Here is a 24,552-nt window from a genome sequence, read left to right as displayed (position 1 = left end):
AATCAGAAATAAAAGCTGTCACACACATCTTGGTTTCCTTTCATACTTTGTAAATTTTTTTTAATTTTTATTATTATCTCCTCCTTTTAAGCATCCCTTTAAGGGTGAAATGAAATCCAACCATTTACAGAGAAAATGATTTCAGAATGTACATTTGATTTATCCTTACAAAAAGTTCATTATTACTTGCTGTTTATAAATTACAGAGTTGAAAGGAGCTTTGCAGATGCTCTTATTTTTTCTTTTCTTTTTAGTTTTTGGCAAGTCCACGCATTCTTTGTCCAAAGCAGGGTGTCCTGGAGCCCTTCCAGGAGCAACACCAGCATTAGGTCCAGGTGGACCCCAGGCTCAGAAGTGCTGCTGGACCACCTCCAGGATGATACTGCATCATCATCCACACAGGCAGGAAAAAACAGTGGTTTGAATTCTTAGTCTCAAAGTATTTCAGATCCCTTCTTAATCCATTACCTGTAGTGCCCAAAGCTTTAAAATGTCAGTGTATTGCATTAGAAACAGTTCTTCTTTCTCTATGCTGGATCTGAGCCCCTCCTGCCACCCCCCTACCCTCCAGCTCCCCTTCCCTTTCCATAACAGGAGTGAGTCTGTCCAATGTCTCAGAAATCAGAAAGGAGGTGCTTAGGGAGAACACAATGATGGAAGGTTACAGGATCCATTCTCCCACTCACTTCCCTCCTTTCTCACCAAGGTTAGAGGTCAGTGAAACCAGGATGAGGCATCCCTTCCCTCTTCACCACCAGTGTTCACTAATGGAACCAGGAGTGACCCTGGACACGCGTCTTCACAGTGCGGAGGCATAGCAGCCACAGAGATTGCCGGCAGGAGCTGGGACACAGGGAGAGAGCCCTGGGGATACTGAGGAGGGGGAGAGACACCAACCCACAAGGAAACAGCAAGGCAGGCAGGGGGGAATGAACAGCCATTCTGCTCTGACACTCTCCCTCCATGCCAACTCAGTTTCCTTGTTTACTTGTCACAGAGACAGAGTAGGTTGGCCTGGGCAGCACAACAGCAAACACCTCAGCAGGACACAGGGATCAGAGAAAGCAACAGCAAGAGTGGGCTTGAGCATGTCATCCTCCATACCAACCACAGGCACAAAGTCACCATATCTTTTCTGTCACTTGGGTGTCGCTTTACCCCCAGATGGGCAAATATGTCTGACCTGCCCTACTCCCTCTGCTTTAGCAAGCTCACCTGCTGCAGGTCCACCAAATACCACGCCCTTCCTTCCTTTCACTTGGGGCAAAAGAGGAAGAGACGTTCTCCAGTCCAAAGCCATGTATAGGAACACAATCTCTTTGTAGGTCAGAGGCACAAAGAAAGACAACAAGAGACAAACAGAAAGAACAGCAGGGCTTGGGTGTGCCACACACTGCTTCGCCTATTTCCTGGTCCCACTTTTTACCAACTTGGAGGTAAAAAAATCTTCTGGGAATGAAAAGGCTAGTGATGTATTTCCTTGGTCCACTAGACAGTTTGGTCCAAGAGAGACAACAGGATTCACTGCCCGCTGTCTGCAACAACCCGCAGACATCAGGCTCTGGTAGTCTAATCCCAGTTCCAGCCCAGTGCCAGGACAAGGTTCTTGGTCCTTCCCTTCTCAAATTCCAGAACCTGGTTCAGGTAAGATGAAGGAGCTTCAGTGCTCACCACAGAGTCCAGCACTGGGAAACAAGGATCTGACACAAACCTGCTTCCTGCTTTGCCTCTCTCACCACCTCACACACCCACATACTTTTGACATCTCTCCTGTGGCAGTTCCCTGGAGGAGTGGTTGTCCCACCAGGAGCTGGCTGCAGAAGTCCCAACAGGCAGCACAGGCAAGGCTGAGCAGAGGGTAAGCCACCACCTTGGAAAATCATTGTGTGAATGCCAGCTTAGTAGTGTCTGTTCCCTCCAGGGACAAGAAGGAAGATTTTTAATGACAAGCACTCTAGCTCCCTAAGGATAATAAACACAGGGTTAGCCAGACAAATTAGACAGAAACATTGACTGGTTTGGCCTTAAATCAAAAAATGTTCAAACAATTCTTGAGAAAGAGAAACAATAAAGAATGCAAATCATCTGTAAAGTCCCTTCCTCCCACTACAGCAGAAGTCTGGATTAAATTTAATTTCCTAAGAATAAGGAAGGAAGTAAGTCCAGGAGGCAGGCAGGGCAGGAGTCCTGCACAAGAGCCCCAGAATTCCTTCTCCAGCCCAAGGGAGCAGAAGGGAAAGACAAAACAGAGAGAGAAGATGAGAATGGTGGAGCAAATAGTAGAGGAGAAAAGGCAACAGGCTGTACTTCAGAAGCAGGAGAAGCAGATACTGCAGCTGTGGGCTTATCAAACTCCCAAGAGACAAGGGCCATATCTCAACACTGAAAACATGACTGTTGTGCACTAAAAATCCCCAAGGATGGTCGTGTATGGGAAGGGCTGATATCAGAGGAGAGGCTTCTCCCACTGTGGGAGATAAGGAGGTGCAATCCCAGCATACATGAACTTCAGCTGCTGCTGAAGTGGGGCTCTGCTGATGCCAAAGCACCCACGCAAAGACTGGCTTGTCTTTGTCCTCTGTCTCCAGCAAAGCCTGGTATTGGCCTTGCATTATCACTGAGACAAGGTAAAGACAAAAAGTCCAAGAGGAGACCTCAGGCTCTCTCCTCAGAGTAAAAATGAGAAATGGCTTCTTCCTTCCGTACTTTTCTGCTGCTAAATTGCATGAGCTAACACACCTGCTCTCCTCCAGCTGGCCCTGGGGAAAGCATCTTCCCCCTGTGCCGCATCCTCAGTGCTATGGCTTTCATCTTGCTTAAAACTTTTTCAGCTAGGACCCCATTTCTCTATAATCTCTCTACACCTAAGACCTCTGCACAGTTGCTCAGCACCAGAACCCAGTGTCTGTGACGAGTTCCTTCTGCTACATCATTAAGTCTGGACTTTAAAGAGCCACAACTTCCCTCTGGGGGAAGAGCATTCTGCCTAGCTAGGTTTGTCTGTCCACCCAGTTCCCAAAGGGGCTCCTCTGCCTGTGGGGAAGACACAACAGCACTGAGAACAGTGATTCTAAAGAAACCAAAAATAATAACAGAAAGGAAGTTCCTTCAGTTTTTCGAAGCGGGCATTATGGCATACAACATGTGGAAGGAGCTAAGGTGAACTACATCTCAATTTGAACAGAAAAAGACATTAATCTTCTTTCTATTACAGTCTCAGCCTTACTAGGGAAGCAAGTTATTTTTGTTGAGAATTTCACTTTCTCTGAGGAGGGGACTAGGAGGGAAAAAGAGTGAGAGACATAGGTAGGAATGAAGCACAATGGCAAGTGCTGGGCAACACAGGACCATGGAGCCCTGATGGAGTTAAGGGCAATGAAAACCCTCCTGCTTTAGAACAGCTGGCCAGAAGGGCCACACTTCTTTGTGCCAACGCATTCCTCTTTATCCTCCTCCATATGATTTCTGCTTGGAACATGAGTCAGTCTTTCCACTGCAAGGCTAAGAGAGCAAGTTCATTATGTTTTTCACCCTCTGCCCACTACGACCCAGGCTCTGGGCACCCTGTCAAGCCATCTGCTAAGGACGGGTGGTGGTAAGGGTGGAGACAAGAATCTGCCTCCTCAGTGAGCTGAATGACCCAATACAACAGCAGGCCAGATCCTCACTGCCCATGGCCTGAGCAGACACCAGCCCAAACAGCTGCAACTAGCACCCTCCTAAATCCCTTCTCCTCTCCATGGTCTTGTCTATGTGGCCCAGGCTGCAGATGTGGGCTGCGCACACTGGATTGCACAGTGGTCCCTAAAAAGTCTCTTGCCCCCAGGGAGAATCTGCCCACAGCCTGTTTCTTCATGAGCTCCCTCACACCCTGAGGGCAGACAGATTGGTCCTGTGCCTTGACAAGCTTTGTTTGCCCACAACAATCAGAACTTCACCATTCCTCTTCTCCCTTTTATTACCCCATAGTAAGAAGGAGTAGCCAGCATGTGTAAGCAGCAGCCCTGCAACAGGCACAGCCTGCAGGGCTCTAGAGGCAGCCAGAGAGGCATGCAACAGTCCCACATGCACAGCACTGCTATGCAGAGCCACTGCTATCCCTGGTCCTCTCCTATGCATTGCCCAAAAAGTCATCCATGCCAAGACTGACACGAGAGCTTCTGGATATCACCATTTTCTGCAAGCACACACAGCCAAGCCCTTCCCCCCCAGTACTGGTAACAAACATCCAGGTGCACACCAAACCCATGCATGTGAGCACTCATGCACACAGGCAACCATGCACTTGCAAACATACACTCCCACCATCTGACTGAGTCCCCTGCAGCTTATCCCAGCCCCAACAAAAGTATGTACTGCAGGGGAGATGCTTTGGCTTCTGTAGGACAAGTACATGCAGTGTTGTGGGGGCAGGGGGGAAAAATGAACAGAAAAACCCCTCAAACCCAGCTTTCTCCTCTGCTTCCTATCCATCTCCTGCAGGATTGTTAGAATACTGGGGCAAGACCCAGCCCAGGACAGAATGCATTAAGCCTGTGCAAGGGGCTGCAACTTGAGAAGGACACCTTGGAAGCAAAGGATTTCCTTTCCCCAAAATACCCTCTGAATACAGAGGTAGTAAAAAAAAAGCAACAACAAAAACAAGCAAACAAACAAAAACAAAAAACAAGCATACCAAGATGCTTTTGCACATTCACTCATCCAAAAAATGCCAGTGACACACATCTGCACACACAACCACTCACAAGAGTTTGTGCCTGCTGACTCACACGCTCACTGAACAGCCCAGGCTTGCATCTATGCTTGCTCCAATCCACAAAGGATGAGGGTGGATGGGAACAGCTGCCCTCTCTCCCCATGGGACCCTCTCAGCCTTCCCTGGAGGAAAATCTGCCAGCTGGCTGCAGATTCTCTCCAGCCAGCAGGAGAGGTTTGGAAGATGCAAGAAAGTCTTTATGCTACTACGGAACAGGTCCCCAGCATCTTTCTCCCTCCTGTCCAGGCCTCCCTTCGTGTGACTGAGGAATTTGGGTTCCCAGGCATCACCCTGGGGTGAAGGGAAGAAGAATGGGAAGTGAGGGAGGGCAGAGACCGCAGAAAAACGGCACACCCTGCCCATAAACAAAGGAAACTAAAGAAGAACAGGAACAGACGAAAACACCCGACTCTTTCCCTTTGTTCTAAAGTTCTGATTTCCCACCCAAGCTGGAGCCTCGGTGGCCTCACCCAGCACCCTCCACCTTTCGGTAGGGGTTCTCCAACAAGTAGCGGAACCGCTGGTAGTTCTTGAGCAGGTACTTGGGAGCATACATCTGCTCCTTGGGGTCAGCAGGGGGATACTCCTGCATGGTACCATCAAACCAGCCACCAGTCCGGATCAGCTCCCGGATATAATTGAGGTCTCGTTTATCCTCGTAGTCACCCCAGCGGGGAAAGTCCCCGTTCTGGGCTGACACCAGTTTGAAGTAGATCCCCTCTGGGGTGAAACACCAGGAGCAGTGCCAGCCAGCAAAGTGGAGGGGGCTGCCCAGCGACCACTGCACCAGGATGTGTCCTGTGCTGTTCTCATACTGCCGAAAGCCGGGCATGGTGTAGTACTCACGGCGCCGCAAACGTATCCCGTCGGTAGCATAGACAGCCTGGAGCATCCCCATGGTGCAGCCCGAGACCACCTCCAAGGTGCCTGGTTGCTTCCAGAAGAAGCCATAGAGCGATTTGCGCATGTGAAAGGCGAAGGGCTCTGTCCAGCCGTCGTAGAGCTTGAGGAAGAGCACGCCATCACGGGCCGGGATCTCATCAGCATCATCGATGATGAAGACGTCGTCCGGGCGCAGGTTGCGGAGGCGAGAGATGCCGTCCCGGGTGAGGAAGGTACGGAGGTAATCGTCAGCAATCCAGCCGTCCTGGCGGCCGCCGGGGGGAAAGTGGTCCAGGAAGACGTAGAGCACCTTGTGGCGGATGTAGTCGAAGGAGCCGTTGAGGAGCATCTCGCGGAACTTGAGGGGCCGCGGCTCTCCGTAGGCCGTGAAGTTGGACTCGCACACCACGAAAGCATCCACCACGTCTCCCAGCTCGTGGAAGCGGACATCCAGCAGGTCAAACTCGTGGTTGACGTTGATGGCGTTGATGACCCGCCGAGGGATCTCCCGCGGCACGAGGCGGTCCTTGGTGGGCAGGTTGGAGTACTGGACCACGGTGGGGACCCCACAGCTGGGGCCGTGCCAGCCCGGCAGACACACACATTCCACCCACTTGCGGCGCTTGGTTCCGCTGGAGCTCAGCGGCTTCCGAGCCGGCCGCCCCGAGGCTGCGCCATCCGCTCGCTCCTCCTGCCGACCTCCCACGGGCGGCTTCTCCAACACCTTGGTGCCTGGTTTAAAGCAAATGCCACCGGCTTTGGTACGGACAAAGTACTCCGTTGAGTCTTCTGGCAGCACGAACTCAACCTTGTGCAGCTCTTCGCTGGCTCTGCTGGGAGACAGGGGCTGGAGCAAAGGGGAGTGGGAATACAGGGGTGTGCGGAGGAACTCTGCACCCCCCGGCTCAGGGCTGACCTGAGGCGTGACGGGGGCATTGTTCCAGAAGAAGCTGGAGACGAGGTTGGGACTAAGCGAAGCCAGCTCCCTGGGGAAGGTGACATAGGAAAGGGCCTTGAGGAAGTGCAAGAAGGAGATGAGGCAGAGACCAGCCATGCAGAGAGTCAGAAAGAGTTTATGGCGTCTCATCTTCATCCTGTGGAAGAGCCATGAAAAGGAGAGTTACATTCAGTAGTTACTGAGGTGCAAAAAGTTTACCACTGTTAGAGAAACAGGTTTGGGAAGGCAGGAATGCTGGTCCAAATTCAGCATGCATCTTTACAGACTTGGCTCCAAGAACTACACCCCCACCCCCTGCCATCTTCAGTGGGCCTTTTGCTTCAGTTGGGTTACACCAAGCTGAACCTCTGCTAGATCAGTCTCATGAATCCACAAACACAAGAAAGGTACTGGCAACACAAATATCCAGAATAACAGGAATCCATGATCTATGAACTCACCACACTTGGCAGATTTGTCCCTGTTCACCAATGGAAATTAAATGAACATAAACCTCCTCAGAGGTGCATCACCAGAGGGTTGGGGGGAAATGAAGAGCAGAGAGCAGGAAGGGTAAGAGAGTTTGGAAGGCATGGTTGAAACGTGACTGGCAAAAGAGAGGCAGTTAAAGGACCAAGATCATTAGTCAGACTGCCAGAGTTAGCCTACACTCTCCTGATCTTTAGACTATTTGTTCAACACACACCCTAAAAAAAATCACCCCTGTTCCTAAGAAATACTAGCCAAGTTCACATGGAGGACAGGAAAACAAAAATAAAATTAAAATCCTGTCACATTTACTCTTCTCCCACCAGTGATTCTCAGGTCCACTGTATCTCCATATGTTACCATTTGCTTTTTCACTTTCTGTGGACCAGATACTGAGATTTTTCTGCATCTGGATCAAGGTGACAAAAATAAATGCCTAGCTGTCTCTGCCGGTAATACTGTGCCATCATGATGGATCCATGTCAGGCCAGGAAGAAGCCAGCAGTGCACAGCCCTTCCCTCCAAACAACATGAAATATTGCATTCATCCTCCCCTCCACCACCTCCACTCCTCCAGCCCAGGCAGGGAACATAGAGCTGCTGTCAGGCAGAGAAGTGATTGAAGACTACAATTCAGAAAAAGGACCCCAAAAAAAAAAAAAAAAAAAGAAAGACAATGCTTCACCAAGGAAAAGCAGAAAAGGTGCTCACTGTCTGCTGTCTCAGGAAAGGCAAGTTGGGGCAAAAGTGGGCATGGATAAGAGGTCATCTAAAAGTAGTCTTCAAGGCAGAGGCTGTCCTGGAGCATGACAGCCTTGCTGCAGTGACAGACAAAGAGGCAGAGATCCCCGTGCATGTGCCACATACCATTTCACCCCCTTCACGTGCTCCATTCTGCTGGTTCTCTCCCTGGTGCAGCCTCCCTTCCAGGGTCAAAGTTCCCGAAAAATTCCACCTGGCATACAGTGGTGCCAGCAATGCCTTCACAGGAGGCGGTCCCTGCTCCTGGGGGTGACGGGGGAGCTGCCCCACACCACCAGCCCCACAGGCTCCTCAAGGTTGACACGTGGGCAGGTGTGGGGGCAGAGAGAAGAAGAACGCAACCCGCTCCTGCCGCTTCAGAGGGTATTAGGTAAAATACAGCAAAGCATGTTTATTGATTAACTTGAGGAGAATTTAATACTAAAGTGAAAAACGATAAAGCACTTAGACAGATGGCAGCTGCTCAAAGGAAAACGTATCCGGCTTCCCACAGATGGCTCTGACATGGACTTTGGTAGAGGGGCTGTCCACAGTTGTACCTTTCATCTCAGCAACAGTGTTCCTGGACACTTGGTGGTTATGTTTTCAGTGGAAGTCACCATCTACTGGCATTGACACCCATGCTCAGGTGTGAGGGCAAGGAATCACAGATTAATCCCTGGCTGAAGGACTGCAAGCCTGAAGCTGGTGGAAAAGTTACAGCATGGCCATGGGAGGGGAAAAAATTGAAAGAAAAACAAGATAAAATGAGAGAGAGCTTGATTCTATTGCTTAATGTTTGGTAGGGGTTTTTGCCACAACACAAGTCAGCAGCAGGGCAGGGTACTGGCTCTGGGAGACTTGTTAGACACAGGGAAAGGGAGGAAATGGCTCTCCTCAGGGGTCTGCACCACAGCAGACCCTCACCTCCAGCACTCATCCACCACAGCTCCATGGTCTGACCTCACACGCCTCTGGTCATTGCTCAGCTGGTGGTACATCACCTTTGTAGTGGCCCAGCCATTATGGGGCTGGATATTCTTCTGTTAAGAGCAATAAAAGATCATCCTGGGGCTTGTTGTCAAGCTTTCCTCATGGGGGCAAGACAAGGGGCTGCAGAAAACCCCATGAGCATCTCTTTCTATTCATGATCATTTTTTTTCTTAAGGCTCTGTTAATGTATTGCAGAAGCAGCAAGATCACTTGTAAGGTAAAGGAATATTCAGTGCCTTCTCCTTGCACATCACCAGTCTTTTGTCTGTCTTGAAGTGTGGGGAAGAGAAGAGCACAAGGAAGCCAAAAACCCACTAAAATAGCTGTGACTGGGTATCAGTAGAAAGTGTCCCTCACTGGTAAATGAGTACAGCTTTCTCCAGTCAGGTGTCCTGTGACTTCTCCAAGACATTACTTCCAGACATCAGGCTGCTCTCTCAGACGCTGAAACCTGGGCAAGATGAACAACTGACCTGCTCTAATACAGCAATTCCAATGACTGCCAGGTAATACTGTTATCTCTCCAGTTCCTACAGGACACACAAATGTGGGGCAGCCAGCTTCCTCTGGGCCAGCCCATGGCTGAAGGCACGTGCTGAAGGAATCACACAAGACACATCGTCCTCTCAGATGGCTGTGATGCTCTGCATGCCACAGTAAATTCCCAGACAAAAAGCCATAACTCTTGACATTCAGCAAAGCGCTTCGCTTTCTGAGATGTAGTGCGCCGTGTCAACATAGCAGGACGCATGGTTTTAGGAAGCAAAGCATATTTTCCTCACTTGACATTTGCATACATCAGTATCTGTCAGGCTCAGCATGTGGCTCTGCATCTCTTCACCCACCGGCACAAAGAGCTCCGGGCAGGGCTGCGCTGCCTCCGTTCCTGCGCCGGGCTGGTGTGCACAGCCCTCCCCGGCTGCTCTGCCAAGCAAGCTGGCCCTGCAGTACCCTCTGCTGTTCCGCTGCTGACACGGCCCAGGAGGCAATTTTCACTGCTCAGTTGGTTTACTCAGGGAGCAGGAACAGGAACCCATTTCCTAACCCCTCCTGGAAGAGGGGAAGCAAAGAAGCAAGGTGTGTCCTTTTCAAAATATCTTCTCTGGGAGCCACCTTCATTCTCACATGCCAGGGATTCTTCTGCCAGGGAGTGGAGAACACTCATGCACCCCTGGGTGAGCCAAGACACTAAATAACATCAGTCATGTATCCCTTCCCACATCCTCTATCAGCCCTGCAGTCAAAGACTTGCCTGGTTGCAGCTAGTTGGAGACAAAGGCCAGCAAGGGAGATTACCCACCCTCCCCATCCAAAACGTTTACATGTGATAGAAATGAGAAAGGAGGTACCAGCCAGGGAGACATCTCAGTTTGTCACAGAAGAGCCCAGCTGCTCCAACACAAAGCAGCCATCAGTGACCAGGAACACAGAAAACAGCAAGAAGAGGTATTTCTCTTCTGACAACTTTGACTGAGGAAAGGAGAAAAAAAAAGTCAACTTGATCTCTGGGAGAGTGATCAAGTTGCAGTTGGGTTAAAAATAAAAGTAAGAAAAGCTTTAATGTTCAAGTAGAAGAAAAAGCCTGAAGTAGTATGGACAGTCAGCTCCATTAAGACAAAGCTCTTTAGGGAGCGCAGAGTTACAAACTGCTTCAGCAACACTCAGTCCTGGAGAGACAAGCTGAAAGCTTCTTTTTGTAAGGGATCCCTTTGATATTTCCTTGCTTGAAGTTCTGTCTCTACCATGCTTTCAGAAAAGGAGGAAAGCTGGAAGTGTTATGCACATGAGTTATCCCCAGGCACCTGTTGCCATTTTAGCGACCAGTTGATTTATACCATCCTGAAATAATATACTTATTTTTCAAGAAGCCAGAGAGAAAGATATGCACCGATAAGAGCTGGCAGTTCACCAGCCCCAATGTTCTCTTCTGGAGAACACTGGCAAGAGGCCACACCACAGTCTGCTGCATACAGGCTACCCCATCTTGTTAGGGCATGGGACTCAAGACTCCTTAGACCTCTCCCATGGTTACAGGGAAAAAGCAGCTGTGGAGAACAAGTCAGAGCAAAAGCTTCTGGTTTTCCCCTGATACCAAAATGCTCATCTCCTCTGCCTAAAGTTATCCCTTAAACACCCATGCAGTAACATATTTGCAGATCACTCAGACACTTCAACACAAAGCAGAAATTCAAATTAGAATTGCTTTCAGATGGCAGATTAAAAACCCAGTATGACTTCCACCCCCCAATCCACACGGAGGGCCCAACTCTGGCTGCTCCAGCTAGAGACAAATGGAACAGACTCCACATTTCTGGAGTATTAGGTCTACCTGCCATCCCCAAGCACAGGAACCTAGCAGGCATCACAGCCACAGTACCTCTAAACACTCTGAAAAAATCTCAACTTACTTTTGTCCTGCAAACATCCACAGAAGGAAAAAACCATAAAACTCAGAATTTGTCAACAACTAAAACAAGCTCAGGGACAGCAGGACTGCACTTTGCTTAAGAGCAGGAAAAGAAGATTATCCTACATGGCAGGAAAATCTGAGAGAAGCAGGATGTACCAGAAGGTAGCTATGGCTCAGCATCTCTCACATGAAGGATGCCACTGTGTTTTCAGGGACTGCAAGCTACAAGGACATCACCAAGAAGCCCTGGCAGTCACAGCACAAGGTGGTTTGAATGTAAGCAGGTCCATATCTGATTCCATTCAAATTCCAAGGACAGAATAAAACACTCTTCCGTGTCCTTCATCAAGAGCTGCTGCCCACAGCACTAATGCAAAACAGCAATACCTCACACTCTGTGTTTCCTTTGCAGCCTCGAGGCAACCAACCACAAGGTGCCACTGACTTGGTGCCAGCCCAAACAGCTGGATCGAGCCATCCAGCACAGTCACACTCCATGCAAGGTCAGGCTGAGGGAGAGCAAGGCTCTGTCCTAAGCACCTTCCCTCCATTTCTGCAGTCAGGCAAGAAGAGTGGTAAGGTAACCACTCAACAGCGTGCCACTACAGCTTCCATCTGCCTCCCAGAGCTGCCATCACGCACCAGCTAGGTCACGTCACGTCAGAAAGAAAACCAGATTGAGGAAAAAAGATGGCTAAAGGGTGAATCTATACAAAAGTAAGGTTTGAGGTTGACCACGGAAGGGTGACTGCACAGCACAAAGAAAGATATCGCCTTCCCCTTCCCAGGGAGGACAGGCACATGGTGTACATGTCAACCACAAAACCTCCAGGTTGTGTGCAAGACCTTGCTAAGACTCCACACACCTGCAGCGTTTACAGTCAAAAAACAAACAAACCAAGTATCTCTTTCATGCATTCCTCTAGGACACCCAAGTGCTCCACACCAGTAGCTACTATCTGCTGCACATAGAATCTAAGATGGGTGCAACACAAAGTCTCCAGCTCTTTAAGTGCTGTGGCTGCTCACCTCTTCACCTCTGCAAGAACAGTATCTTCAGAATCCACACTTCCCATGGACTTTCATTGTCTCAACTGTTCTTCTCAAGTGTCCTGTCCTGCCCTTCAGTGGACTAAGCCCTGGTTATTTTAGATGCTACACCTCCAGACACAGCGAGACAGCTGCACACTGTGGGACAAAGCAGCTCTTAACCCTCTACACAGAACACATGTGACCTGGAGATGAAGTGGCCTTTGTAGACAGTATTTTGTCTCAAGACTGATCTTCCAGAAGTCAGCAGAACAGACCAACATCTGAACGCCTTCAGAGTCCATTATAAAACCCTCCACTCAGACTATTCTTACTGTAGCTACCATATTACTAATAGCAGCATAATTATATAATTCTCCAACCCCCAGTTTAAAAGAAGATCTCAGAAAAGACTAGAAAACTCTAGTGAAATCCAGTAATGGCCTACAAGACACCGATTTAATTTTATCCAAGAAGTACTTGGACGTCACAAGGGTGCAGTACTGCATGCTAAAGGAAACTAAGCTGGATTTCCAACTCCACTGAAATCTATCAAATATTCTTCTCAGAATCCTTCAGATATGATGGGCTCCCTCATAGCTAATCTTCTCTCTCCAGCTAAATCCAGTCTCACCATAGGAATTTCCACTGCTTCAGAGATGCTTCTGCACACTCTAATCCTGGAGAGGCTCTCAGAAGCTGCACCTTTAATTTCTTAGCGTCGCTAGTCTGAGCGCTCTTTCCGCTAGAGGAGAAGCGGCACCTCTCTCCCTCGCTTATGCCTGATATCCTGGAAGGACTCTTCCTCAGCCCTGCTTATTGCCTCCTCAAAACATCTGGTCCCACGAAGTCTGCTGTGATGGCCCTGGAGATTGCATCACCACTTGGCTGCAAGGTTGTGCCTCTCCTCACATCAGAGGGCGAGCTGAGGCATTGCTCACTGCATTCACCCAGGACGCGAGGCCCCTCTCCCCGACAAACACGGCGCTGCTGCTGCTCACTGCTCCAACTGCACAGCAGCCAGTCACTGCAAAACACAGCTGGTCAGGTCTTCTGGTGTCTTACAGGGCAGGGATACTCCATCATGAGGAACAGGAAAGGGAGAAGGGACAACACTACACAAAAAAGCAACTTGTGTCTTCAGACAGACCATGGGGTAACCAAACAAGCATGCAAGATGTCCCTGGTAGTTTTGGTGCCTTGCAAAGAGGGACAAGTCAAAACCAAATCATGCTTTCAAGTGAGGCATGTGACAACACAGGCTGTCATGTCAGAGGTTCTCTCCCCTCACTCCCCACCATCGCAGCTTACCCATCCCTCAGTTGTCAGTTGTATGAATTCAAGTTGTCAATCACATGAAAGTCTGCTTTTACAGCCATATCAGCAGCAGATCTAACTGGGTTAAAAATAAACTTGAAGAAAACGCCTAGGCATGGGAACAAGCAGCTGACCAGCAGAAACTTTCTAAATTATTTCACCAGTTCACTTCTGATCAAAACACGTAGATGTAGATACATCCTCAGACACTCAAAATTACAGAACTGTAGGCGCTGCTCATCTAACCAAATATCCAGCAAGGCCCCCATTCAACCACCATAAGCTCACTAATTCTTCCCAGCAGCATCAGAGAAGGAGCGCATCTCAAGGAGGGAACTGGAAGAACCAGCAGCAGCAGAGAACTGCTTTCAATGCAGATCCTGGCAGGCACTCCATTAGGCCAAGCAAGTGGAGAACAAGCCACAATTGCTGTGAACAGCTCCAAGATGAACAGCCCAGATTATCCACAGGCCTGTGGGTCCACGGGTGTAGAGCACGTGGCACACACACTAGATCAGGCACACAAACCCCGCGCAAAGGGAAGCGGGGACGGTGTGACAGCCCAAGCAACAGGGAGATGCAGGTTGAACAGCCCAGAGGAAGGTGAAGTGTGTGCCCTGTGGGCCCAGAGCAAGGCACTTGAAAGAGGAAAGAGGCAAGAAACATTTGATGCCATGGTGATAGGTGGAGCGTGCAGACCCACGCAGGCAAGAGAAACCACGTTAATTCCAGCTATTTTTGAAGCGGGTGGAAGTTGTTCATGCATCCCCAGGATAAAGGCTCTCCAAGATGGATCAAGGAGAGGAACCAATTAAACCTCAGGGAGACAATAAATAAAGAGAGGCCATGGAATAGCAGCATGATCCTAGCGGCCAGGAGAAGAGCTGGCCCTCCATCCCCACCCTCCTTCCTCCCCCATCCATCACCAACTACTTGGGGTTTGGCAGCGTGCTCACTTTCCCACAGTAGCCGATCTATTACTGTTTGGAAGAGCCTCTTCCTTCCCCTCCTCCCCTCCTTTTCAGGCCACAGGGGTCCTGCTTGGCAGCCCCCGGATCCCCCTCTACTCTGAATATCTGGTGGCCAGCCAATCCCATGCAAAGAGCATTAACCCCTCTTCACCAGGAACAGCCGGAGAAACCTGACTCCATGCTGAGAGGTTTCTCTAGGGTGTCTCTCCCTCCTTCTCTCCTCCCCTTCCCCAACCCCTGCTGCTCACTCTCTCGCCTTTTTTCCCCCACTTTCATTTCTCAAAAACTAACTCCAGCCCAGGGAGTGTCACATTTTCCCGAGAATGTTACACAAGCCCATGGGAATTTTTCTTGGACCACGAACAGACCCTTATTTATTTGTCTCTTCTGCCTTTGTTCTTCACTTCCTCTTTCAAGACTTAGGCAAGACCTCGACACAGTGCTGCCTGGATCCCCCGCTGCCACTTCACTTTGTTATTATTTTCGGAAAGAAAGTGCTGATAGGCAGAGAGCTCTTCAGTGCCTTGCCCCAAGGCAGGAATAAGTCAGCCCGGACTCCCACCTCTGTGGTGGACAAAGGGCATGAGCTCAGGGGCTCTGGTTTGCAGAGACAACCCCCTTTTGATCCTTTTGATTGCAGCCCCTTGGATTAAATCCCCACGAATCAATTCTGCAGTCACGGCTCTATGCCGATAACAGGCGTATGGTACCACGAAAAGGGGCATTTTCCCAGAATGAAATCAAAAGCCTCCTAATGCACTTAACTCAGGGTCACATAAACCTCTCTTCTGCCTCCCCCAGACAACTGGATCTTGTTTACAGGCATTGCAGCAGGCCTGGGTCTCAACAATATGTTTACTACTTCTGCACAAACATTCCCTTTCACTAAGCAAAGCAGTACCCTGATCTCCAGATTAATCCAAGCAGAAAGAACTGAGAGCAGGTCTGTGGGGAAAGAGGGAGAAAGTTCATCATCAGCAAAATCAAATGCTATCCTGGACATCACACAGATTTGGGGATCACTCGTCTTCACATTCTTCCTTTAGGTTGCCTTATTTCTTGAGAGGGACGAGGAGAAATTTTGTGTCTAGCCAGATGGCAATGCCCCTGACAAGAGGTAAAACTATTTGATGAGAGAATGTTGTTTTTTTTTTTTTCAGGCTGATGAGACTAAGAAGCAGGTCAGGGCAAGGTGGGACAGCACAGTGTGTCCAGGGAACATACAGTGATTACTTGTCCAGCTTTGCCCCAAACGCAAAAGCCACAAATGGACACTGTGCAAATAAAAACAGGGAAGCTGAGAATTTCTGCTCAACTCTACTACCACAATCACATGATTACAGGCCAAGATTGATTCTTTCTTCCTCCACCCTCAGCCCTTTTCCTCCCCTTTCAGGTCTTCAGTAACACAAACATTTATATTGAACTGTATTTCTGAGAAGTCAGCTGCCACAAACAGGTCAAAAAGGAAGGAAAGGAGAAAGACAGAACTAATGTGTAAGTAAGCACATTATGAAAACCGGTTACAAACAAGAAGGATGTGTAGTGCAGGAGGGGAGCTGTGGTCACGCTGAAGTCAACAGGACAAGCAGGGCAGAAGCAGGACAGCCCACCTGTGTGGTACAGCAACCTGCCACAGTGAGACAGAGGGACAAAGAGCATTAAGCTCATACAGAGCTGTGCTACTCAGCTCATCTTCATGATGTTTCACTGCTGCAAGAGCCTGTAACAAGCTGCCCCAGTCTGCCTCTGCCCTCAGTTGGCTTCTCTTCAGGGTTTAATCACTGAGAAGTGATGGGAATTTCAGCTGCACGGTTTGCTACTCAACCACCTGATCTACTCAGGTCCTGATGATCTTGTGTAGAGTCCAATGAACCGTGTCATGACAAATCAAAAAAACACTTTGGCAAGACAGGATGGACCTTTGAAAGAAGAAAAATGCTTTTAAGCATCTAAATATTTCAGAGAAGAGTCCAGAAGATCCCTGCCCCCAGTCCACAACACAGCACTGTAATTGAGTGAGGGACCAAATCCAAGCAGTAGATTTATTGTCTCCACCTTGACACAGTCTCTTTACTGCACAGACAAGGCTCTGAACCCAGGAACCTCTCACACAATCCCAAGCCTCAGAGACGCTCAGCAGTATCACACACCTGCATGATACAGAAACCAGAACTGCATTTTCAGGGCAGCTCAGCTGCACAAGGCCATATACAAACAAACATGGGCAGAAAGGAAGCCCACAGCGCTCCTCATCACTACGTGATAGACTCTGGACGCCTGACAAACTCCCCTTCCCTCCCCCCCAGTGCTCACGGGAAGCGAGAAGACTCTGTTCCAGAGCACAACTGCACTATAAATAATTCAAGAGACTGCTAAATTATGCAAAAGCAATCCCATCGTCCCCCCAGCCAAGCTGAATGCAGGTGTGGTCAACCCTTCCTCCAGAAGTTGCTGCTAGATAGGGATTCTGAGGCCACAGAGGCTTGGTGCCAATTGCACATGTCCAAGAGCACATCGGCCACTCGCTCACGCCAGGCCTGCCCTGAGCAACGGCACGAGAGGAGGGATTTGGGGACACGGGGCTGATGGGGAAAGAGCAGCTCCTTTAACCCACCTCTTCTCTACAGACCTCACATGGCCCCAGGAGCAAATGTAGAAAATCGTATCCCCTTCAAGCAAGGCTGCTCAGCGGGTCTTGCCTCCATGGATCGGATTAGCCGGCAAAAGCTGCAGCTGGACAGCACTGACACAGCGAGGCAAGGAAGAAAGGACTGCTGGAGCAGGTGGGAAGGGAAAAGGGAACAAAAAACCAACTCTGGAGTGGTGAAGGAAGAGTTTTGCTAGCACAAATAACATACAGGGAAGGCTGAGCTGAAAGCAGAGAGAAACACCGTTAGTTCTGCTGCCCCAATCTTCTGCCTTCGGGAGATCCTGCTTCCCTGAATATCAGGGCTTCCAAAGTTTCCCTTGGAAATGGGGTCATTAAGCAACAGAGTGCAGCTCACAGTGATCACTCCAGGGCACTGTGATCACTCCAGGGCACTGCTCTCCTCATTTACCCTGCCCTTTGCTCTGCCTCAGAGGCAGTCCTCACACTACAAGCTCCACAAAAACACAACTTCCTCACGCACAGCGAGCACCATGCACTCTCAGCCCCTTCTGCCAAATCCTCCTTCCAAACCCCTACCTTTCCTAGCTGCTGCAGCCTCCAAGATCTGTCCATGCCCAATGTGCTCAGCCTGCACAGGTCTGCATCCTCCTCCTTTTCCCTGCTGCTCAGCTAGAGCTATCTGTGTTAGAAGAAGGAAGAACTGAAAGCACTACTGTCACCCTTTTCTTCAGCTTCAGCACAACCAGCTTAAAATCTCAGGGCTCTAGCTTACTCTCCCCTCCTTAAAGGGCTCAGCATCTAGGAGAGAGACTCCCTTTCATGACTCTCTGCCATGCTGTCTCCCTGGCTTTCTGTTCAGTTCTGTGTCTGAACGCTAAGACAGGGGATACCTGCATGTAGATCACAGGTTTCACAGCTGCGAGCCGCTGTGCAGCGGGGCTGATCTGCATTAGTCTCTCAGGTGTGCTCCAGACCTGCTTGCCACAGCCTTGCCATCACATGAGAGACGTGCAGCAATAGCCTAAGGTAAAAATTACCCCAAAGCCTTGATGAGAGCATGGAGTTTGAGCCTGCCCGTTAACCCTAGTCCATCCTGTACAGATTTACACACCCAGGGGAAAATGACACTGAGGGAAAGGCAGCAGGGAGCTGGGATTATAGATTAGGTAGCAGATCAAGAAGGAGATGATATCTACAGTGAAAAGGGCTGCAGAACACAAGCAGTGACTAGAAAGTTATCGACAGCCCCTGGCTCAGCACCCACACCCAGCTGTTCTCCAGGATCTCCGAGGCAGCCAGCAGCAAAGCAAGCACAAGAAGCGTGGCACTTGGGTTGCTACTCTCCTGACAAGCCTCTGCATTCGCCTCTGGGCACAGTACAGCCATGCTCCACGCCTCAGTTTCCCTGTGTGGGAAATGTGAGAGACTCTTCTACTCTGGGTAAGGACTTACCTAATTATAAGAAGCTTAATAGGTTGCTTCAAGGTCCTTGGAGAGAAATTCTGTTAAAATGCAAGACAGAGATGATCCTCAGAAAGAGGAGAAGCCCCCTCTGCTTTTCTCCCTCCTGGTCAGCCACATCCACCTCTTCTCATCTCTCTTCTTGTTGCAATTTGTGCATTACAGGCAGAAAAAGACTTCTGGCAATGCTCAGTGTGGTCGTACCTCACAGCCACGTCTGATGCTTCGGAAAAAGCCTATTTAGACACAGGCCTCGGCATTCCCCTAGGTGGGGAAACAAGGAACCTTAGCTGAGGTCATCAAGCTGCCTATTCAGCTTGCAGGGTTTATCTTGGTACAAAAGTCCAAGGCCCCAACAACGAGCAGCTCACATAACTTTTGCTGTCCTAAAGCAGGGAACAATCACTTCCAAAATCACAACTCTAGAACAAGCCCTTGCTGTTTGTAAGGCAGCCAGCTCCCTTCATGCTGCTTCTTCCCTCAGCCTGCCTGATGAAAGCTCAGTGCAGTGCTGCACTCCCTTTCACCTATCAGCTCCACTGAGCAAGTTTCTGAGCGCAAAAATACACCCACCCTGCTACAGGTGTTCAGAGGTCTGAAGAGCAAGAGGTACCTGTTGTACTTCAGGAAGAGTTTTGGGAAGTAAAGGGTCTGCATGCCAAGGAACACAAAGGAGTCAGAAAAAGAAGGTAAAGGAATCATGTTTCTGCCTTCCTGAGATATGTAGCCAGAGTTTATTCCACAGGGATTCAGGCATAGAGTGCTTTTCTAAATCCTACACCACTGCTCCAGCACAGAGCATTTCTCTTCACCTTCCCCTGGAGAAGGGAAAATTCACCAGCTCTGTGACAGCAACTCTGCCCTGGCCCCTGGCACAAGCAGCTGGTCCTGGCATGCCACCCAGCACTGCTGCTGTGGCACAGCCCAGTCCTTGCAGGGCAAGCAGGACAAATGCTATCAAAGCACCCCAAAGCCGACCCAAAACTGCCCACAATGCCAGGCTTGGCCTCTCCATGCAGCTCTGTCATGGCTCCTCAAGGCCAGGCTGCATCACTGACTCGCCAGCACGGTCCATGTGTGCACTGCAGATACATCGCTACCTTTCTGAGAACATCCAGGATGGGGAACAGCAGGCATTCATAAGAGACCCTCCACATGCCCCTAGATTGCACTGCCCCACATGCCTACCTTCCCCAAATTTCAGATCCCACTGAAGTGTTCCACTGTAGTGTCCTGATGGCATTTTGTGCTACTGAAGTGCAGCCTGACCTTTTGTGCCGAACTGATGGGTGACAGGGGCAGAAAACACGTGGGCACAACTACCCACGCTCTTCTGCTTCTGTAGCCAGGGCTGATAACATGGACCAGCCCTTTAAGGCACCTCTACTGACCTAAAGTCATGAAAACATCTCTTGTGCCAGTCAGTACACCCTCCGCCTTCCTCTCTGCCAGAGTTACTGACAGCTGTACCAGTCTTCGTTAGCACCACCTCCTCCAGCTACATCCCACTGATTGGGTCACAGATTCCAACAATGTACAAAGGACTCATTTTAGAGCAAATAACCCCACCTAAAACCTAACCGGCCATCAGGAATGAATGCTGGCCCAGCTTGCCCCCTCTATCCATCACCAAATTCCCTCACTTCCTTCCTCCTCCTTTATGACCCAGCACAGAGGCTGGGGGGGTAGGGGTGTCAATTTGCAATAGCAAGCACACCTTAAAGATGCTGTTCTCAAGAGAGGAGGAAGCTGACGCAGCAAGCTGAAAACTCAGCTATAAACCCTGCCACGAGACAGAGTTTATCTCTGCTTGCTGACAGCTCAATGCAAGGGAAGGACAGAGAGAAACTTGTCTATCTTAAGGTGCCCTTCACATACTGGCCACAACATCATCTATGTGCACTGCCCTGAAGGATTGCCATACCCATGCCACGGCTGCTTACGTGCTCCACATTTATAAACTCTGCAGAAGTGCCTGTGTTCCGTGGCAAGTGCATCCAGCAGGACCCGTGTGCATTGCTACACGCACCCAGCAAACAGCCACCCACGTTTGTCACACAAGCATCCCTCAAAGGCATGCAGCAAGCATGTCACACCAATCTGGCAAGCCCCAGTGTCACACTGCACTTAGCCAGTTGTGCGTGGGAGAGGGAGGAGAAAGGTAAACACAAGGCACACGGGAAGCCCACAAGTACACAAACCTCACAGGTATGCTCCTCAGACAAACACGCCAAGGGCGCCTGTGCCTGCCGTGTGCCTGGCCGAGGTTCAGTGGGCTCTGTGCTCACCGTGCAGCCCCAGCAAGCCTCCAGACCAGCTATCCATGTCTCATGTGAGCTCACAGTTGTGAGCATCCACTGAAACTAACACTCCTGCAAGTACACTATTTTCCACTCTTTTTCACTCTTCTTGACCTCCTTGCTCAGACAATCTCTGCGTGCCACGCATCTTTTTGCAATCTTGCCAGCGTTTGCAGGGGGGGAGGCAAGCAGGAAGGCAACTCAGCCACCAAAACCCCTTTGGAAACAAGAGTGTGGAAGGCACCTCCAGTGGAGATGAGCCACAGCAGCACCTAGGACCAAAGGTATACTAGACAAAAAGCAACAGCTGCGCTACCAAATTAGGAACTGGGCAAGAAAACACATCTGCAGCTAGCCAGAATCCATCCTCTCTCCTAAGGATATAATTGTTATATCCAGGGTGTTAATAAGCAAGCTATGCAGGTATAACTGAGTCCTCAAAGAGAGGAATGCTCTACCTTGCAGTGGATTTCTTACCTCTACTGCAAAATCACCTGAGGGTGTAGAGGAACTATAAATCTTTGAGGGACTTTTATGACATGCAGTAGAAGAGCCACAGCTTCACTCCTCTTCTACAGTTTGCAATGGCTTTCATTCAATCCCAGTTTTATAGTGCTACCAGGGGACTGGAGACTCCCTCCCCAGCAATAGCTCGAAGGACTGCTCTTCTCCCACTCTGGCTCGGAGAACGTGTTCCCAGCACTACTGCTGGGGCTGAAACAAGCACAGGTGCTGCAGCGGTGTTTAGGAGGGCTTTAGAAACTGGAGGTTTGCTGGAGCGTAGGGACACCCATAGTCCTTCCTCCCCTCAGAGGTGTCTCTCCATGAGGGTCAAGCAATAAATGATAGATCCTGCTTGATTTCTGCCCTTCTCTGAGAAGATGGCAGCAGCCAGGCTGAAGCAACAGAGTCTTGCAAGTGCTTCCCAAATCACAGGTGCCAGCTGGACTTACCACTGCTGCAGGTGGGACCCACAGAGCACAAGAGACACCCTTTGGGGAGGGAACCTGAAAAGTTCCTGCTGACTCACACCCTGCCAAGGTGAGGGACACAGGGGCAAGAGTAGGCAGGAATTTGAAATTCAGTTTGCACAGGCTTGGGGGTTCCTGGTGACTCAAGTCATATTTGTTAGCAGAGGTGCCACCGAATGTTTTCACAGGCCTGAACTTCCCACTCAGGAAGAGAAATTTGGAATTAACTGGAGGGTTGTTCTATAGGAGGAGAGGTGCTCAGCACTCACACGATGCTCTGGAGACAGGGCAGGCACGTTCCTGACCCAAGCTCTGCTCCAGGGTGCAAAGGAGACATGCAAGTCTCCAGAATAATTTCTGGGAAATAAGGCAGCGTTCCCGTGCAACCCAGGCGTGGCTGGAGGAAACCCAGCATATGGAACTCCCCAAAGGAAAACCACGAGCTGAGGCACTGAGAGAAGCTTCTCTCCATCCCGCACCACGCTCACTCCCTTACAGAGCTGTCTGAGGAAGTCTGGAGCTGCAGCAAATGCCGTGAAGTCCATCAACCTTGTCACACTCGTCCAGGGAGCAAAACTCTCGCAAGGACTGAGGTGCAGCAGCCTGTGTCACTCCGGGAGGACACACAGCTCTTCCAGCCCAGAAACAACCCGAGAGCCCTGCACGAGCGGGGAGAACTTGGGTGCCCGCATCCCTTCGCGGCCAGCCCCGATCGGGGGACCTGCAGCCATCTGACATGGAGACAGAGCAGGGCACAGGGGACGTTTGACGGTACACATTTATTTGTATGGATGTTTTCCCTCCCACGCACGCACTCCTGTTACTCCTTCTCGCTTGCTGCAGGCTTGGCACGCATCCCCAGCCCGTGCCCTCCTCGCAAGCCGAGCCCGGGCAGCAGATGGGCCTTCGCTGCAGTGCCCCGGCCGGAGGGAGGGTGCCTCCATCCCCGGCGAGCCCTCCGCTGCGGGCAGGGGGCTGGCAGCATCACCTCCCTCCTCCCCACGGGCGATGCTCCCTAGCAGGGGATGCCGGGATTATGGGGGGGGCGTGAGGGGGGGGGGGGGGGAGAGAGAATAAGAAAAAATAGCACTAATATAAATAAATAAGGAGCGCGAAGGTGGGGGCTCGGCGGGGGAAGCCTCTCCGGCAGCGCTCGCAGGGGATGACGCCGCACCCCCGGGCCGAGGCACAACTTGCAGGTGGCGGCAGCGGCGGGGGGGACGGACCGATGGGGGGGACGGCCCGATGGGGGGGACGGACCGATGGGGGGGACGGACCGATGGGGGGGACGGACCGATGGGGGGTCCCGCCGCCGCTGCCCGCAGCCCCGGTGCGGCTCCCCGGGCTGGGCTCAGCCCGCCGCCCCAGCCCCGCCGCCCCAGCCCCGCTGCCCGCCCGCCCGCTCACTCACCCCCGGCCGGCGCGGTGTCGGTGCCCGCCGGGCCCCCGGCGGGGCGAGGCTGCCGCTCGCCCCCGGCCCGCCCGCCGCCCCCCGGCATGGCTCGGCGCCGGCCGCGGCGAGGCGAGGCGAGAGGCGAGCCCGGAGCCCGCAGCCCCCCGCCGCCTTCCTCCGCCTTCTCCTTCTCCGCCGCGGAGCGGCCCGGCACCTCCTCCCGGCCGCGGGAAAGGATGCGCTGCGGAGCCGCGGCGAGCCGAGCCCCGCCGGCAGCAGCGGGCAGGGCTGCAGCAGCCCCTTTTGTGCCGCCCTCACCGCCTGTCTCCTCCCCCGGCGCGCCCGCCCGCCCCCCCGGGCCGCCGCCGCGGGCCGCCCGCCCCCCGGGGCACGGCCCCGCCGCCCCCCGGCCCCGCACAAAGGAGCCCCGCCGGTGGGGCCGGCGGTGGGCTATGGAGCGGGCCGCGGCAGCCAGCGCCGAGCCAGGCGGTGCCCCCCGAGGATGCCGCGGGGCCGAGGCAGAGCCGCCCGCAGAGCCGCCCCCTCGGCACCTCTCCCCGCGGCCCGGGGGGCGAGCGAGGGCGGGAGCGCTCGCTGCTTGGCGGGAGGGAGGCGAGGTGGGGATGGGATGGGATGGGATGCGTGAGCTGCCTTGCCCGGCGACATCAGGAAGTTTTGCTGCGGTGCCAGAAATAGAACCTGCGTCTGCTGACTCCCGGTCGCGCACCCTAACCGCAACAGCTACCGTTTCTCAGCTCAACTTTTCCCTGCCTTCTTCCACGCTGGGCCCATCTTTGGAAAGGAAAACAAAGCCAAGCCAAACCAAACCACCACCACCCCCTCTCCCCTGGCACCGCTACAAACGCGCCGAAACACGGCCGTGGGACCTCGCCCCTCGCAGCCAAGAGCGAGCGAAAGGTCAAAGGAAGCAGCATCAGAGTACACCCTTCCTCGACATTTCATGGGAATTTGGAAAAGCAGCACATTACAAACAAAGCCTCGGTGCCGACGCCTCTCCAACTTGCCATTTATCACATGGGCACTCGGGGCAGCTCGCCGGGGAGAAGATGAGAAGCGATTCCATCAGATTGCTGCCACCTCTTCTGAACACTCTCAGTATCCCAATGGGGATGCACGAGAGTCTGCCCTATGCTCTGATCTGGCCAGCACCAGGGAGGGTTTCCATGGGAAAGAGTCGCCCTAATTTTGAGTTTTAAGGCCAAGATGGAGAACGTGTCAGAGCTCAGCCAAAGAGCATAATTGAAGGGGAATTTTCCCCGATGCAAAC

General features: G+C 51.5%; 1 protein-coding gene across 2 annotated transcripts; it reads right to left on the bottom strand.

The window, feature by feature from the left end:
- Positions 1-29: 29 nt before the first annotated feature.
- MGAT3 (beta-1,4-mannosyl-glycoprotein 4-beta-N-acetylglucosaminyltransferase) lies at positions 30-23,387 on the bottom strand. 2 transcript variants are annotated; one of them, XM_086887499.1, is made up of 2 exons: positions 23,283-23,387; positions 30-6,732 (listed from the first exon to the last, which is right to left on the bottom strand). In XM_086887499.1, exon 2 carries the CDS (start codon positions 6,729-6,731, stop codon positions 5,223-5,225), a length of 1,509 nt encoding a protein of 502 aa, XP_086743625.1. In that variant the 5' UTR covers position 6,732; positions 23,283-23,387; the 3' UTR covers positions 30-5,222. The 2 variants fall into 2 exon arrangements, with proteins under 2 accessions (XP_086743625.1, XP_086743624.1); XM_086887498.1 differs by lacking the exon at positions 23,283-23,387 and adding an exon at positions 7,932-8,017.
- Positions 23,388-24,552: the final 1,165 nt, after the last annotated feature.

This window comes from Cyanistes caeruleus, chromosome 4 (genome assembly GCF_971803275.1).
Source record: "Cyanistes caeruleus chromosome 4, bCyaCae1.hap1.1, whole genome shotgun sequence".
Taxonomy (NCBI): Eukaryota; Metazoa; Chordata; class Aves; order Passeriformes; family Paridae; genus Cyanistes; species Cyanistes caeruleus.
Note: the sequence above shows the minus strand (reverse complement) of the source record. Positions and strands in the feature narration are given on the sequence as shown.

What these genes read in the sequence shown, in the direction of transcription:
- MGAT3 (XM_086887498.1), bottom strand. Translation starts at nt 7,957, where the DNA reads ATGGAGCACGTGAAGGGGGTGAAATG. An exon ending in CACGTGAAGGGGGTGAAATG is followed by an intron (nt 6,733 to 7,931) that starts GTATGTGGCACA and finishes GCTCTTCCACAG; the next exon opens with GATGAAGATGAGACGCCATA.